The following is an 18,867-nucleotide window of genomic DNA, read 5'->3' as shown; positions in this document are numbered from 1 at the left end:
CACTGCACTGCAAGGTTCATACTCTGCTGCTCTGTGCCTCTGAGCAGGGACCCTGATGAAAACAGCAACATTTTCCTTTTCCACTTTATGTCCATCAGTTTATGTCCTTCTTCTCCAAGGCAAGCACAAGCCATCCTACCTGCTACTCCTACACTACAGGGTAAGCTGCTTCTTTCACTTACTTCAAACTATTGCCATGATGACAAAAACATGTGAACACTCCCCATCTTCCTGGCCTTTTGGTTTCCACACAAGACTTGTAGAAATGATGAGGAAGGATGTTGGTCAAAACAGGTGCAGAGAGGTGAAGAAGAGCATTGTCACAGACACAGAACTGTTTTCTATGTATCCCTAGCTTTAACAACAAAGCAACTAGAAAGAACATAAAGATGTCAAAAAGTGACTAACAAGGCCAAATAATAAGAAGCGAGAGAAATATAAACCAAGCAGCAGTGAATTCCTCTGTCTAATGAAGATCTTCTAATAATGAAAAATACACCTTTCCATTTGACACTGAGCAACGAGTAGTTTGGTAATTTTAGGGTGGGAGTTACCACAAAATATGGTAAGATTCGTGACTAATATAAAAACTTATGTGACTAGTACAACCCTTACACCAAGCATGCAACATAGAAAAGGTAACCAGACTAAAAAAGACCCCAAACCTAAAGATAATTGTAGATGAGGAATTCTAAATAATTACAATACTTTATACTTGTAACACCACAACAAGGAACAAGAGCAGATAAGCAAAACATAAAAAGCAAATATGCTCCCCATTCAGTTCAAAACAGAGTTAAAGTGAACATTTAGATTTCCTTTTACATTACTTTGATCATTTTTGAAAGGACAGACAGACTAGAGATAAGGTTTCTGGGAAAACCAGTTGACTGAAGATTGAAAAAAGGCTGTTATTTTAATGATGTTGGTGTGTTACTATACTCTATTTGTGTAGATCTCTTTCCAAATAAAAATACATTTTGTAACTAGAAAGGTTCCTTGTAAGGGGCTTGTCAAAGCATGAAGTAGGCCAAAGAGCATTTTTAGAGAAAAAAAGCTGTCGAATTCAGATGAACAAAACAACAGGAGCAGTGAGTTTCAAACAAGCCAGGAGTATGGAAAACTTATAGTATGATCACTGAAAATCAAAACAGCTCCCCAAGTCTCTGGTGCAGCAGCTGGAACAGCATTTCTGAAAATGTTAGTATTTCTTTGAGTTCTTCTATGAAACCTCACACAACACTGTAAGCAATAATGTAACAATTTGTTAACAGAGATAAAATCTTTCACAGACAAGTCTCTACTAGGTGGGTATGGCCTCCTCTACAAACAACAAAAACACCCCATCCTGACAACTGTTCACTTAGATACAGGTCACATTACAACCTCAAGATATTTATAATGCTTTTTTGTGAGAATCAGAATGCCTGACAACCATAATTACTTCCCATTGGAAATGCTGAAGTGTCTTTTCTTTTACAATCTCTTGATACAAGTTTCTAAATTTGGTTAGATCTAAAAAAGCTAATTTTAAATGTAAGTAAGAGCTTGAATTATTTCATAAGCACATGTATTTGAGCAGTGACAAAGAAAGTTACAGTACTACAGCAGGCTACTATCAGTTTAATAACCTACTGACCACCTGCATAGAGAACCCTCCTCACTGAGGCTACCCATTAGAACGATTGCTTTGCTGAGCAAAATGACAGTAATTTTTCCTTCCCCCTGGTATTAAACAATACATAGACAGGTTTTAGCAAGTAATCTCTTTGGTCCCACCTTTTCTTCCAGCAATTTTAAGCCATTGCAAAAGTTTGAGGGTTACACAATGCCACATTGGTCAGTCTTTCTTAAGGCAAATGCAGATTCAAGTTCACTGTAACCATTTCTGACAGTTGAGTTCCTTCTGAGCAGCAGCGATCCTAGGCAGGAGACACGTGAATCTGAGGGAGAAACCAAGAGCACATGTTCCTCATGCCCCCTTTTCCTACAGTGTTCTGAAAGCAGATACTTCAGTTGTGGTCGGTGGGTTTGCATTCTTCACCCCTGCAATAATGCATTTCCCAGCTCAACTTTCCCTGCACTGTCATACCACACGTGTGCCAGGATTCAGAGGAAGCCAATGGCTTCATAAGAATTGTAAACGAAATTTTATTTCCTTTAGAAGTTCAAGTTGAAACTCACATTTATAGAAAGATTTGCTTCACTATGGATTTACTTTCCAGTTGAACTTGCCCACTGTTAAAACAGCATCACTATTAGCACTTGGCAGGGGTGACAACTCACAAAAGCAGGACTAAGCTTTCACTGCAGAAACTCCCTTCTACTTTTAACCATCACAAGTCAAGAAAGTTTGACTGCAAACACGTTTAATATGAATACAAAATTCACATAGGATATACATTCTAGGGAACGTAACTGAGCTATTACAAGAGATTCTGACAGAACAAAAACATAAAGAAGGCTCTGTCAGGCCAAGAATTTAATGAGGAATGATTAAAAAGTTTGATTTACTGTTACATTACAGTTGTGTTAAGTACTGAAAACTTTAAGAATGTCAGCTGAGAAGTGTTTGAACGTACAGTACATAAATCATACAATCCACACCATTGTAAATAACATATTTGAAGTATTTCATTTTACTTAACATAACATAAAGCAACATAACATGTGCAAATGAGGACTCCAATATATTGAATTTAAAATGTCTGTGATAAAACTGACATATAATTTTACATTTAAGGACTACAGAAATGATGAAGAAATTAAAAATGTGTCCTCCATTTTACTCCCATTACTGAAGTATGCTTTTCAATTAAACAGAAAAAACATACTGGCTTAATTTCCTCTCACCTGTCCATGAAATTTAACTAAAATTTTAATTTGCTCTAAGTGTACAATGACACAGCATTTACAGTCATCTTCCCCTTGTTGGGAACTGACAAACTATTACATGAAAGGGTTCTTAGATTATGTACACTGGTGGAAAATATTATCTTATAAAAAGGCACATACCTGTGATTTAAGGCTAGTACGGCATTTGTTTCATAGAGAAAGAAACATTTTAAAGGAAATCAGTACATTTAATGGTTGGCCTCACTCAGCAAACCACTTGGTGCAAAGCAAAAATGTGTGCTCAGAAGCCTCAGACTGACAGTGATTCTTGCTTTAGTGTTTTTGTTTGGTTTTTTAACCCTTTGATGGAAAGGTACATTTTAGAAAAAGGCATTTGCTGCAATTCCACTTGTCAATGAGCCATCTGCTACTGTTGCCTTAAATGTGGGTATCACATATAGGCCTTATATTATTCATCTGCAAAATATTATTTTAACTTTCTCCTTTTTAAAAGTCATATGAAAATTATTAAAGATGTTTTCTATATTCATCTATAAAATACCAGATGTTGGTACAAATAATGTAAACCTCCATTTGGAAATATTTTGACTAGCCACCAAAATACCAGAAATCACAAGCATCATTTGTCAGTGCAAATCTATAATAGTTTTGTTTCCCCTCCCTCCTTCCCTCCCCTATCCCAGTTACAGAAATAACCGCCAACCTTTACATACAAAAGGAGCGCTCCATATTTGAAATTACAGAAATTATGTTTGGTTACCTTCAAGTTGCCCACTTTCCTATCAAATTCAGTTTTACAGTATTATAAAAGGGGAAAAAAATTAAAGCTGTCCATTCAAGAATCACTACAACAGTCCTTCAACCCCAACCCTTAATTATTCTTAGATTTAAAGAATTTTAGGTTAACATTGGGTCCTCTTCTATGATCTGATTACTGTTCTTCAAGCCAGGACGGGGCATCTGCTCCAGGAGTTTTCAATTTGATGTGGAACTGTTTAAGTGTCTGTTCAAGCTGCTTTTGATTGCCAGCAAAGTACGCCGCAATGGCATTGTGGAACAGAACAAGCTGATTGTGCAATACCTTCACCTGCAGGCAAGGAGAGAGATGTTAGATGAGGAGGCTGATGTTAACATCATCACAGGTCAGTTATAACGAAATAGGTGTATTTGAAATTCTCAGACTTCCTATAGATTTATTTAACAAAAGCTTAAAAATACAGATATGAAATGCAAATATGAATTTATTTAACATTAAAGTGATTCAGAGTTTTCATAAAGTGTGTTTAACAGTCAATACCAACTCAGCATGCACAGAGCAAACATAATTCAGTAAACAGCATAATGTTATCAAATATCAAACACTTGATTACAAGTACTTGATGCCTTGAAATTAGATGCCAAACCTCTAAGATACGTGCCTGCAGGCCACATGGACCTCCCTGAAACAGTACATGGCAAGGGCATTATCTGAGCGTGCAGTTCATGCGTTTACCCCCCTTTCCAGCTCACAGACGCCTAAATCAAATTAAACTGATGTCCTTCTCCCAACAATATTTCTTGCCCATCTCCTGTAACACAAGCTTACTTACAGCACTTTGTCAATATCTCAACTCTAACATTTGTGCAAAGTCAAAGTAGTCATGAAATACACCTGTCACAGCAGCAACCAAAACCTGGGGAGAAGAGCACAAGGGCAGCTGGAGGGCACCACCGTTTTTCTCTTCCAGCCTGGTCTATGATAACGAGCTACAGCCTCACTGATGAAGCCAAGTTAAACAAATGTTACACTTCCATCCTAGCACACCAGAAGACCTGAAGTTGTGAATGGACAGCAGTGTTGCTGTAGGACGCACAGTGACTCACACAGACACGGCTCCCGTATGACAGGGAAAGAACTGCTTTTATTCTTACAACTTCAGTATTTATAGATTCTCGGCAATGACCAGGGATTGGATAGTTAGGTTACCACCTTTCCAATCACACTGGTCGTGAGAGACGTCCATCAAAAGACGTGTATCAGGAAGAATGTATACATATCTATATTTACAGTCACTGTCCTGGGAAAGTTCTTAGAAATTATGTAAACAAGATCGAAAGTCTGAGTTTTCAGAGCGACACAGCAGTATGGTGAAAGGCATCAGTCCAGTTTCTCCTGCAGCCAAACCCTGTTCTTTTCATTCCTGAGCGTATTCTCAGCCCAGCACCACCTTACTCTTGTGTCAGACCCCAAATCCCCACAGTAGTGGTGGCCCTGTACCTGTTTCCAGCCTACAAGGTTGAGCCCAGCAGCAGCAGCCAACATAGACGGGAACAGAGGAATAAGGTGACTGAGTGAGCCCCAAGGGAAGGTGAGGGAGGTAAAAGATTAAGCTTTCTCTACTCAAATTTTAGATCACTGTCCCATCTCTCAGCACAATCCACAAGGGACAGTCTACTTCTGTCATGCTGGGAATCAAAACTGTCCTTGGGCCAGGTTTGGCCTATGCCCATCAATGGGCCATGCCTGTTTTAACAGGTTATTTGTTATTGCCTACTGTGCTACTCTGAAATGCATGCAACTCAATACAGAAATTCTTGTCATCTTCATTTAATGAAAGATCTCTAATTTACCCTCCACCATTATATTTGACATGCTATGACAACCGAAGAGTGCAACATTTATTAAGAAATGTAAAAAATATATTTTTAAAATTCCTTGAGAAAAAAGAGCTGAGCATTGTGTGTGTGTGTATCCCTGCAAGAATATATAAAAGTTCTGCACCAAGTTAAAATTCCTGATTACATATATATACATATGTAATCAATATATATATTATCATAATTATAATATAATTATAATATAATTATAATATATTATATATAACAGTAATATTATATAATATAATAATATAGTATAATATAATAAATTATAGTAATATTATTATAATATAATCAATATATATATATTCAAAAATTAACAGATAACCTGTTCTTTGCTGGCCCAAAAGTTCATCTAAATTACTCTGACAATCTGAAAACAGAAATTCCTATGTTTTCTCCCTATGTTTCCCCTAATAATTCAGGTTAATTTGTGCAAATACATGCCAAAGAATAGCCTTTTTGTCTCATTAACAGTGTAAAATGATACTTTATTCCACCAAAAGATTCTTCAAGAAAATATATGAGAGGTGTGAAAGGAATTCCCATCATACCTTGAGATGAAATTTTTTTTCACTCACAAAAGAATTTACAAAATTTATCACATCCAGACATTTTAACATCTAGGAGATACAGGATTTAGCTAACTACACTTGTTCAAACAAAGTTCAAAGGAGTCATAAAAGATGGCCTCTTCTTCAGTTTATGTGGGCAGACAGGTATATAACATATAAAAATGTTAATTACCAAAATATTACACTTTACAAGTGGAAAATGTCACAACAACATTAAGGGTTTGCTTTTAAAAGTTTAGATAGACAGCACAGTGCTTTTCTTGAGCAGATTCTTTCGTCATTGACATGCAAGACTTCATGCAATCCAAGCCAGAATTCTACAGGGAAGTACACTCACTGTTACAGCGTATTATTAAAATGCTACAAGAGTTTTAGGAACTCAAATAAAACAGGGGTAATGAACCTCCTATCCCAGCCCAAGTTCATCATTCTGAGACTATATTTGGTACTTTGTTAGGGTAGCTTTGAACAGAAACCTTCTGTGAACTGCCCCAAAATCTTCTGATAATTTTAAAAATTCAGTCAGGCTTAGGCTCAAGGATGTGCATGCACACACACACACAGAGGCAGGAACTGACAGTGTAGAGGCAGATAATTTGGACTGAAAAAATACATTTTGTTTTGGACAGTTTTTTTGAACTACTAAAGCTACCTCATTGTATGAGGTTCTATCCCCTGGATCATTGTGGTATAAATTTTGTGATTGTTATCAAACTGGTTGCAGAGGTTCAAACTGTTACAGCTTCTACTCTCCTCCTTCAGAAGCTACTTGCTAAGTGAATCCCAAAAGTGATGGTGAGATCTTCTTTTCCACAGCTTCATTCAAGAAACTTAAGATAAAGTTTTTCTAGAAAAACACCACTTAAACTGACACTGTACAAACAAGTTCTAGTATGCAGCAGCACCCAGCAAAGCAAAAAGCTGTAACACCTCAAAACACCTAATGTCCACAGCAAAGCCACCTGCAACCACTGCTAAAGACTGGACACCAACTATTCATTTGAAACCAAGTTCAAATTTACCCACTTTTCCCATGAAAGAATCTCACTCCAGCTTGGGGAATGGGAAAGTACCTTGCCCACTCCCATATCCAGTCACTGATTCCAACTTCCACACTGTATTTCACCTTAGCCCTCTGTTGGCAAAACATTCATGCAGATATGTAGTCAGTTGGATCAGAGAACAATCTAGATTAAAATTAAGCAGACAGCAACATATCTACTTTAACCTGGATCAGTTCCCCAATCTGATTCTCTACACAGCTGCAAAAACACTTTCAAACACTAGAGAGAAGGCAATAGGGGGGAAAGGGGAGGATGAAGGGATCACATTTTTTTGGCAGCAAAGCCTTGAAACAATTGTCAGATTACAGCAGTAAAGGCCAACTCTTGGCCACCAAGCTGTAGCACCAATTCCAGAAAAGGAGTGTTTGAAGGTTTGCCTCAATCTAAGAATACTAATGGTATGCTGCTAAAATACAGGTTCCAATGTATGACTAACATAGCTGTCAAAAAGACATTGTGCTTTACAGTTGAACAACAGTTAAAATCTGTGTTCCTGTTTAATTAACTACATATTACATAACTACCTATTTGTTCCTAATTATAAGCAGAGTGAGCACTCTAATACAATTGGCAAACATATCTCAAAACAAAACTGAACTTTGTGAATGAAAACATAAGGATGAAAACCAGACACAACCTACACAGGAGACTTAAGTGTCATAAAGGGAAGATAATATAGGTTGGATTTGACTTTCCATATGGATGCTCTTAGCATTTCAGTTCTTTCTAAAAAATGTCTTCTTTCCCCACCTACCTCTGAACACTGCATTTTCTGTGGCACAGTATGTGTGTATTTCTTTACACCCTCCTCATTCAACCTGTTTCAGCCATCTCAATAACCAAAAATACAGCATTTCTTCCAGTCTTTCTATGAGTTTGTACCTCCTCACACCCATCACAATCCTTTCTCCCAGCTATCTTAATTTGAAGGTACTTAGTCTAAACAGTTTCATCATCTGGGTCTCCACTGCATTGCAGACTGCTTTCATTTGTAGATGTAAACATTTAAGAATAAAACTCCTGAAGAACAACTCAAAGATGTGCAGTCAATTTCCTTCTCTACATAGAATGGTATTTGACATTTGTCAAGGGCATCCAAGAGTAACAGGGTTTTTTCCTCAAAAGGACAAAACCTTCTAAAACTGTTTTCAGAAATGACAGAAATCTTTGAGCTAAGAATGGGCCATCATCCTTATTTGAAAAAAAATTAACTATTTGCAAGATACAGATTTTGAATGCAACTATTCTTATAGTCATTAGCAAATGCTACCAACTTTGACAGAACTCTGCCAGCTGGGGATAGCAACAATAAAACTTTCTATTAGCATTAAGAAAAATGAGTTCTAACCTCAAGATCAAATGTTGTAGTAAAAGTCAACAGAAATCTTGTGTATCTTGGTTTTACAGACAGAAAGTTGCAATTCCAGCTTTACTGTAAATGCAGCTCTCTGAGCCTTTGAAGACTTTTAATTGGAATATTAACATATGAACCAAGGAGAACAGGCACAAAGAGACTGCAATCATGTGATGCCTTTTCCCAATATAGGGAAAACCTAGATAGGGCCATCTAGATTATGGGTTCTTTGGTGACATTTGCAGCAACACAGACCAACTGGAACCCACCAGCCAGTTAAACTGGCTTCAGAGGTTCTTTGCAGCACCATTTACTAGGAACACACTGCTGATAGCTGAACTGCTCCCAACTGAACCAATGGATTTATGCTGCCATAAACAGCAAGAACAGGGAAAACCTGAACTAAAAAGTCGTTTCACATTTATTCTGTTCTGTATCTGATCTCTGCACTTAATTAAGAAATGTTATCACACAACCTGTGGGACCCATCTCAGTCCTACCAACCCATGTTACACAGGAACTCTGCAAAGCTTCTCCTGGTCTCTCTTTCTGCTCCTCCTGGAATATCAAATACTCCCTTTCTTCCAGTAGCTATTCTCTTGAAAACAGATTCTCATCAGGAGATGACACTGAGTGTATTTGCTCAGAAAACAAAGTTCTGTTCACCTACAGCCATTATCAAAACTTGAATGCTCACTTTATGCTGGGAACAAGTCCTTTACAGAAATACACCACCAAGAGCAGACAGCACAGAATTGTTGCTGCTCCTGCTCCTTTCTTACACTTTTTCTTTTTTTAGAAAGGCAGCTGAAGTGTAAAAGGCAGTGCTTCTGTGCCAGCGCTCTCAGCCGCAGGAAACAAAGGATTTGCAAACCAGAGACTGAGCTTTTCTGTCCAAGGCCACTGCACTGCAAGGTTCATACTCTGCTGCTCTGTGCCTCTGAGCAGGGACCCTGATGAAAACAGCAACACATCATTTTCCTTTTCCACTGCTTCTCCATCAGTTTATGTCCTTCTCCAAGGCAAGCACAAGCCATCCTACCTGCTACTCCTACACTACAGGGGGTAAGCTGCTTCTTTCACTCACTTCAAACTATTGCCACAATGACAAAATGTCATCTTACACAATAAAGAGAAAAAAATAAAGTAAAGCTTACCTCAGAAAAGCTCTCAGCAGATAATTATATTTAAGCCTGTATTTAAGTGTAAAGGAAGTCCTTTCTATAGCTCATTTGGGGACAAAATTACACACACCCTTTAGTAAATATTTTTACATCTCTAGTGTCAAAACTGAGAAATGTCAACCACTGATAAAAAGGCTTAAGCATGTAGATTCCCTACTGTATTAATCTAAAAGGCAGGAAGGAAAAAACAATCTCTTTCAGAAACAATTTGTAGGCTGTGACTGCTAACAGGATGCCTGGTCTAATTCAAGACTGTCACTAGGAAGACAACTTCTTCAGTGTTCCCTAAACTATCTAATTTAGTTTGAAAAAATTACAGAGACATGTTTTGCATAAGATGGAAATAAAATGCTTTTGCTCTGAAGCCTTCCCATACATATAAATTGATAAGTGTGTTATATAGATAATGGAAACCATGAGGAAGCAGGGTAAGTCCTATTTTAAACTAATTTGAGTTTAAGCACCAGAATTCTTGTAGATATGAGCTGGAAGGATTAAACCATTTTAAGAGAGGTACTTTGTAGTGGTAGTACAAAGAGAAGAACACAAAGGTGGGGAGAGTAGGAAGATACCTTCAGCATACCTGTTTTCAACCTAGCCTAGTTTTTAAAACCCAGTTCTCAGCAGCATTTTCTAATTTAAGAATCAGTATCAACATTTAGATTAAATGTCAGCTTCTTCAAGAAAATTAACTTCAATATGAATTTTTTTCTATCCTTCTATTGTCCAATTTTTCCAGCAAGAACCAGAAATAAAGTCAGGCCAATGCCAGTTTTTCAGTCACCTGATGTTCTGGTCCATCATAAAGCCAACTTTTGATGGCTGTGTGATTCCAGACCAGGAAGTCCTAATGCAGATGTGTGTACAAAGGAACAGTGCTCAGGAGCTGTTTTAAGCATATATTGTTTTGGAAACCAAAAAGTTTGCTTATTTTCTTGGTCTTTTTCTTATCATCTGTTGATGGTTCATGTTTCTTCCGTGACCCCCATCTTTATTCTAAGAAGCCGATGCAACTGAATATGTGATAATGTATTCAAGAATACAAAATAATAATCCATTTTAATTGGTTTAGCTTGTCCCCATGATTTTTCCATTAAAGTTTCCTCCTTCCCTGCAAGAAGCATGGTTTACTATTGTCATGTGGGTCCAGTCATGTATTCTTTGACAGGCTGCTGTTACCCATGTTTAAATTTAAAAAATACATTAATCAACCCATCCTGAAAATGTTAATCCACTGATAATGTCAACCCTGGATAAACTGACAACTATCACCTATGTAAGTTTTAATCACGTTTTCTTTCCTCTGAAAACATGGGAAATACAGCCACACATGACTATAACCAACTCATTTGCCATGAGTATGAACAAAAATCAGACCTTGAAAGACCATAATTTTCACATCTAATTAGAGACAATTTGAACAGACTTATTTATTAAAGAAAGGACAGTTTAAAAGTTTTGTATGGCAGTTTTATTTTGCCTGGTAGAATAAGAAGGGTAAGAGTCCCATCATTAAGAGGTTATGGATGAAATGGTAGGGTTGAAATAAACACATAAAAAATCCCCCACCCTTCAAACCAACAGTTCAAGAGTCCTATTTTAAATTAAGAAACCATAAGGGCATTAATTACAAAAACTAGTACTTCTCAGTTCAAATTCTTAAAGAAGACTTAATTTTGAAGAAGCTTCTTAGTAGTTCTGTAGCTTTCTTTGTTTATAACCTCTGTGACAATGTTGCCAAATGTATGCATTACCCTGAATATTAAATCAGTAACTATGTGACTCATTTAACCATTAATTGTGGTAAACTGGAAAAGTAGTACTTTTGCAAACTTGAAACCTCTTGTTACAACAAGAAACTTGCTGCCACCTTATTTGTCATTTGTAGCTGAAGCAGTTTGATTAGAGACTTCTAAAGCTGCATGTTCCAAAAGCGTGTCCTCCAGTGATACAGCACGAACTCAGAAAATTCAGCTTATTTTCCTCACTCGTTCTACTTTTAGATGAATACATATTTCAAGATGTAACAACTTAAAATATGTCTAGAAAGCAGTAACTTCTAGAACAAATCTCCTAAACATAACATGAGTTGTAGCTTACCTTATTTTCTTCCAAAAACTTCAATTTGATAGACACGTCATTACGCATTTTGTCGTATTTCTCTTTATGCACTTGAAACAGTTGCTGTGATTGTTCAATCTTTGGCAGAGTGTTTGCATCACGAGGGCCAAGATTCAGCTCTTCCAGGTCTGTTCGATAAGCATCGTATTCAATCCTGATAAGAAAGAGGAGAATGGAAAAAAGAGCCATCTAAGGGCAGTGCCTCAAAATTGACTTCACATATACAACAGAAGATGAACAAAACAATTAAGTACAGAAAAAAAAAAAACTGGGAAAGTTTTTTTCTCCCTCCTTCTATTTATCAAGCAAACCCACACTGAAGCACATTGTATAAAACTGCCTCAACAAGCACCCTCCCTTTTCTGCTCCTGTGTCGGCCAACATGCTCTCAGCCTTGTTTTGTACAGGCTTCAGTAGTCAGAGCTTTTCCTGGGACATCTCAACCTACTAACCCAGAAAGAGTATCAAATATTTTTCAGGTCATTCTTCTGCTGTTGAATCAGTTAACTGGAGAGTTTGTGTTGAGAGTAAGAGGCACAACACAAGCATGACACCCCCTTTAATCTGATGTTTCGAGCACCAGGTCACTTACACCAAACTCTGGCCTAAAGCATTTTCAGCATGCTCCAGGCCTCTCCACATGTGTTAACTGGACAATTTCATAGCCCTTCCACAAATACTTTTCTGAGAACTTGTCTGTCCTATGGGAAAACAGACTGCAAAAAGATGGTGCAGCCCTGCCCAAAGCATCACTCCTCCTTCCCTACTTTTTTGTAGCTGTCAAATAATGGAACCTAGCATATCCAATTTTAATGGGAAAACCTACACTATTTCTGGCCTTTTAAACATGCTTTTTTACAGACATTTCTTAAACTGGAAACAAATCAGGATTAAACACTGGTAATAACACACAATTTTCAGTTGATGTAACTGCTTAAATGAAAGATACAGCTTTTTTCAGAGGTAAAAAGAGTAATATTCACAGGGCTCTTCCTGATTTTCATTGCTGCTATGATTGATGATTTATATGTAATTTATGGCTTAATTCCAAAAAGGAAACTGTTAAACTAATAGAGAGAGCTGATAGAAGAGTTGAACAGATGAATGTTGAAGTGCAACTGGGGACAGAAAAGGAGAGGCACAGAAATAAATGCAGCCTACTTTCACAGTGCCAAATGATGAACTGGCCATGTCAGTGAAGGAACTTGATATCATTTATTTGACTTATTAAAATGGCAAAATATTTGATTTCTTTAGTGAACAGAAAGGGAAAGCAATGAAGGTGTTTCAGGAGGGAAGAACCATATGTTGAAGATGACTGACAAGAACAATTGTAGCAGATATATTTTGCATAAATTTTCAAGATGATACCTGTAAAATGTATGAACCAATTATTTTTTTAAAAAAAACACGTGTCAAAAATAAGCAATACCTTATCTACACATTAATTCTGCCTTCCATGCCTTAAAAAGTTTACCTAAATATCAAAAGAATGACTCACTATTTTGTTTAAAAATAACCATTAGAACACAACAATTAAAGAGGAGGGGGAAAGAAATTCAAAACTCAAGCAGTTCGCAATTTCTGACCTAAAAAATCCCAAATATCACAAAAAATTTTATGCATAAACTACATCCTTTGTCAAATTAAAAGTAACGCACTTAATTCTGGTAAGTGAATGCAAGTCAGAATGTAGCAACTCATCAGAAAGAGCTGCAAGTCCCTGGCAGGAAAAGAGAACCCAGCTCTGGACTACTCCACACCTAAAAGTAACCTTCTCCAGGTAGGAAAGCCATTATTCACTCACTAAGAAATTTCTGTTTTATCTTCCCCTTTTTGACCAAGCCTGCAAATTCTGCATAAAAACTGAAGTGTGAATTGCAGGCATTTCTCATCAACAGAGGCACAAGACTAAATGTCTTTCAGTCAAAGAGATTATTTTACCTATTGCAATGCAGCTGGATAAAAGTGTTAATCTTCCACTGTCACGCTACTTAGAAAGCCACCTTAATCTAGCACGTGGGAAAAACCAGCTATAATTACTCCTACAGCTAACAAGTAAAATTCAGTCTACAAGGGAACATGTACAAAACATTTGAAGATCTGTGCAATCACTTACAGTTAAACAGAAACCCTCATTAGATGAGAGCTGTGTTACAAGGTTTTTATCTGTTAGTCACTCAAATACAAGGCCTAAGCTGATACAGACTCTGTTTCCTGAGGATTAATTCACAAGGAAAAGAACTAGACACAGGATAGCTACCTGGCACTTTCGTACTGTTTCACAGTCAGCAACGTATCCTCAATTGTTTTATTCACCAATGTATTCACACTGGCAATAAAAAAGTTAATAGCCCCGAGAAGTGTTTCTCCATTTTTAGCTAGAAGTTTCTGTGTATCTGCATTGTAGCCAAACTCCTCCTATAAACAAAGAACAGAGAAAACAAAGCTGTAGATCAATTAAAATCATAGCATTCATCAACAACTATATAAAAATATGCAAACACAGATGTGGCAGATCTTTCACTTCTGTTTGGGTATGATTATGATTAAATCAATATGATTTCAATACAATAATTAGTTCACAGTTCTTAGAAAATCTCTCCAATATCAGTAAAACATAGTTTACAATTTTGTTACCACACATGATGTAAAACCCTATTTTATAATGTGATTTTTCTGCACTCTGATATCTTGAATGCTAATTAAAAGTAAATGGTAATGCAATTTTCACATTGTCATTCAGCAGGGTTTTAATCCAGCATCTCTCATGGTTGTCTAGGTAATGCTTTAATACGAACAGAGACACGGCTACATTAAATACAGTAATGTAACTAAATTCACAAGGGCACACAGCATTAATTAGCTGTTAAGTTTTATTCTTACATTCTGGAAAGAAGCGCTGCAAAAAACCCCAACATCTATCACAGTTTAATAGGCTGTAAATAATTGAAGAGCAGACCATGATAATGAACAGCAAATAAAATTTTTCATGCAGCTCATCCATAAATTTCAAAGGGACAAGGGCAAAATTATTTCCAAGGCATTCTAGTCACATTTAGATATATGTTTGTCCATGTCTCTCTGTTAACAGCAGTGTAAGCTGACCAAGATTGCAAAGATTTTCCTAATGCATGGATGCCAAATGAATCCAATTATTATATCTATGTCATCCATATGGCATCTCTGTATTCTACAGATGGGAGTTCTCACAAAAAAGTACAATCCCTAGTTGTAATGACTGTAAAACACTCTAGGTTCATATTTGGAACTTTGGTCTTTTTAGGCTTGCACGCTGCCAACAACTGACTCAGAAGTGCTGTATTCTCCCAGTTTCCTTTCATGTGCCCAGAAAATGAACACCAGAGCCAAATGATATTTCATGTTAACAAGTTCATGACAGTTAGGGTAATGGGCAATGGTAAGAGAAGAATCCTCTAGAAAAGAAGGTGCAGTGGAAGTGAGCAATTGAAGGAGAAGGAAAAAGAAAAAGGAATTTAGGGCAAATTGTCATGAGCTAAGCCCTGTAAACACTGCTAAAGATCTGTCATCTTTGCTTTGTACAGCTGCTTGGGCAGCAAAAGCAGTTGGCTAAATTGCTACAGATTTTGCTGGAAAAAAAAATCCCAACAACAAATCAAGTATTTTTCAGCTGGCTTTGCACTAACATTACCAACTACACAGCTAACACAAGTGCTAACACAGAGAAGAAATAGCAGCATGCTGGCAGAGACAACAGCAGTAGGACTGCCCCTTGCAGCAGCTTAGTCCCATCTATTTTAACTCCTGCATGTGCAAGACTGCAATTAGTTTTCCAGCTGGTCCTCTCACTCAGATCATCCCAGACCCAAATGAGCAACACTACCAGTTCAAAGGGGGAGTAAGAAGGACGGGACTGCAGTGGCCTGCAGTACTATGGAATATGCTAACCAACAATTGTCTCCTTCCAATGGCTCATAGTTTCATACAAATGTTTCAGTTTTGTCCATGACCTCTGCAGATACCTCTTAAGAAACACACAGGAAATCCTTTCTTCAGCGGGAGTTTACACTCAGTTCATACTCTGTGCTCAGGTCAATTAAAATTGGGATTCATCTGCCTATATAATTAGAGGCACATGAGCCTGGAACCAGCAGTTATCTTCGTATCCAAAAGAGAAACAGCAACCCATTCACATGAAGTAACACCTGACCATATACCACATTAAAATTTTGTTATCATGTATAAAAGAAGAAGTATTACCTTGAGACTTGGGGGGCTTTTTAATTTTATTTAAGCTTATACACTGTTATCATATTAAACATTAAAGACTAACTGTTCAGAAATTTTATTTTTAGTCCTGCACAAATTTTAGAGTAAAAAATCTAAAAATCCAAAAGTAGGCCAGGCTACAGATTACACAGAGGGAAAACACAAAGAGGAAAGAGACAAACACCAGGCAAGCCTCCAAGAAGCAAAGGTTAGATAACTTTTATTACAGCAGCAGAAACTTTTATTTGATTTTCATCAACAACCCCATTCAAGAATCTACACAAGAGATGAATGATGGAAACAAATTCCAAGACCAATAGAAGACGCTGAAAGAACCTGGAAGATCAGTATTCCCATCAGAAGTTACAAGCTAATCATGGGAAAAACCCCAAGATTCATTAAATGAGCGTGATGCCAGATTCCATCCGAGTTTTGGAAGAAACATCCAGCTTCAGCACATACTTCATAACAATTACTAAGTTGTGCCACAAACCACATGCCTGTATTTGTGTCAAGAATAAACTGATTATTAAAAGCTTCTTTTAGCAGATCATTTAATTTCTTAGCTGCTAGAAGTGCTCTACATTCACAGACTTTCATCTGTCAGACTAATATTAAAAATTCCTCCACATTAGTGTAGGAGTTTCACATTTTTTCAGCTAGCTATCATTTAAGGTTCATCTGTGCAAGCATGAACTCCACCTACTCCCTTAAAACTCAATGGGAAAAGACAATTATGAAAAGACAGATGTTTTTAAAATCACAAAGATAATTTGAGCTGTTTCAGCAGCTATGTTTTAGGACATTATTAAACCATTTAATATTGGTTTTCCGAAGGATCCAATTTTATAACTTTGCAAATGCAGAACAAGCAATGTAGAAGCAAGCCCGCTACTATACTCTGTAAGCAACATCCACCTTGTCTCTCTTTACAGCAAACAGCTTTACTACTGGCAACAGAAAGTGCCAGTGTTACATAAATTTCTAAACCATTGAATCATAACAACCCAGATATCTCAAGATTGCCTCTCTTGCTCAGCAACTCCAGACAACGTAAGAATACAGATCAGTCTTATTAGTAGGAAAATTCTGATTAAAAAAGGACTTTGAGATCAAATCTCAATGCTTAAATATGCTACAGAAAAATAATTTACTCACATTCGATGCGCACAAATGAAGTAATGTGCCCTAATCTACTTATTCCCAGGCACATTCCCCAAAGACATCTTGTAATTGAAGTGACGTAACACTCTGGAACACTTTGACAACATTTCATTAGGTGTAAAATTAATATTAAAATGCCTCTTCTCTACAAAGCAAAATTGTCAGTTCTTCATCAACTAGAGACTAACATTTAAGAAACAATGAAGACCTACAGTAATTTCAATAATTTCCTACAGTTTTAAATTCATCACATAAGGTGTCAACACGAAGAGCATGTTATGTATTGTTAACTACAATGTTTATAAAGGTGGCTGCTAACTAGCAGATACCCTGCACGAGTCAGTTAGGCTTATCTTCATCTCTGCCAGAGTATTTTTTAAACATTATAAAAGTCTTACATGAAGTTCCAATGATTTCAAACTCAGGTCAGCAAATGCATCTCCAAGTTGCCTTTGGGTATGTACCATCTGGAAGAGCTGCGTGGACAGTGTCTGTGCCAGTCTCAAGATATTTTCATATTTTTTTTTGTTATCTCTCAATATATCTATCTGAGCTTCTAGTTCCAGGTCTACTGTTCTTGAGCCACGACCCAGTTTTTCAGAGATGATCTGACGTGTACACTGCAGAAAAAAAATTAAATTATAAAGATTCAAGTATATTCAAGACAACACAGCATACACCCATTTTCAGCTTCAAGGGACATATAATTACACACAATTCTTTCACAACCACCCCTCCCAATATAAGTTTGCACAACAAACTGAAAAAACAACACAGTCTTCAGAAGTTTATCAGGACTCAGCAAGAACAGTTGGACAAGTCTCAACTCCTACTAAGATGAATATTCAAGTTAGCAAATCAAGAGCATAACTAATTGTTTCTCAAGTAAAAGAACACTTATCTCTTTATAGGTTTGGTGAATCTCATTAAGTTAAAAGAAGCATTTTAGCACACTGCATTTAAGTCAGTTAATAGGAGCATTACTATTCTGCATAAAAATGTCTAGTTAGTAATCTTTTGGGCTTTGTCTACCAATCATCCAATTCCAGAGCATACATTTTCCAAAAATGTTCTTTTTGAGGTTTTTGATGGGGGAAGTAAGAAGGTGATGGTTTTCAGCAAGATTTTTAAAGCTGACTAGGAAACTGGGAACTCCTACTGAGAAATATGCAAAAGAATTATAATGCATTTATTATTTACACAATCTTTAAAATGGAGATGATTGACTCAGAAAGACTATTTCTTTCCTGTCTAAGTCAAATTCTTAGTAGGTTTGCAGCTCATTAACACACTGAGCAGGCAATGTGCTCTTACGTGGCTGTAGACACTCTCACCCAGCCTATGGCTGTGACAGAGCAGGCTGCTACCACATTCCACTGATCTGTGACACCTTCTCTGCCAGAGATTCGAGCCCAGCTTGGCAGTGAGCCTCACAAAATGCACAGTGGGGATTCCCTTGACTGAGACATAGGAGAAGCCATTTGCCAAGTAGATGTGCAGCAAAGCTATACAGTTTCTCTATGGAGAGCAGTATTATTTACTGCTGTAGTAAGTTACTTGAAGTTAATCTGTGGTCCCAAAGCGTGAGCAGATAACCAACTTAGACATACGAAAAATTACTGCTAGAAACAAAAGTTATAAGGAAATTAAGTTAGTAGCCA

The 18,867-nt window shown here is 37.0% G+C and overlaps 1 protein-coding gene across 5 annotated transcripts in view; it reads right to left on the bottom strand.

The window, feature by feature from the left end:
• Nucleotides 1–2,127: 2,127 nt before the first annotated feature.
• The window catches only part of ARFIP1 (ADP ribosylation factor interacting protein 1), a 41,178-nt gene continuing 24,438 nt past the window's right edge, over nucleotides 2,128–18,867 (bottom strand). For all 5 annotated transcript variants that reach the window (XM_015625267.3, XM_015625264.2, XM_015625265.2 and 2 more), the window contains 4 exons: nucleotides 17,605–17,826; nucleotides 14,055–14,212; nucleotides 11,771–11,945; nucleotides 2,128–3,943 (listed from right to left, as the gene is read on the bottom strand). In XM_015625267.3, the coding sequence (XP_015480753.1) occupies nucleotides 3,788–3,943; nucleotides 11,771–11,945; nucleotides 14,055–14,212; nucleotides 17,605–17,826 (711 nt within the window). In that variant the 3' untranslated portion in view covers nucleotides 2,128–3,787. The remainder of the gene's footprint in view (nucleotides 3,944–11,770; nucleotides 11,946–14,054; nucleotides 14,213–17,604; nucleotides 17,827–18,867) is intronic.

This window comes from Parus major, chromosome 4, assembly GCF_001522545.3.
Source record: "Parus major isolate Abel chromosome 4, Parus_major1.1, whole genome shotgun sequence".
NCBI lineage: Eukaryota > Metazoa > Chordata > Aves > Passeriformes > Paridae > Parus > Parus major.
This window is presented reverse-complemented; position numbering and strand designations above follow the sequence as displayed.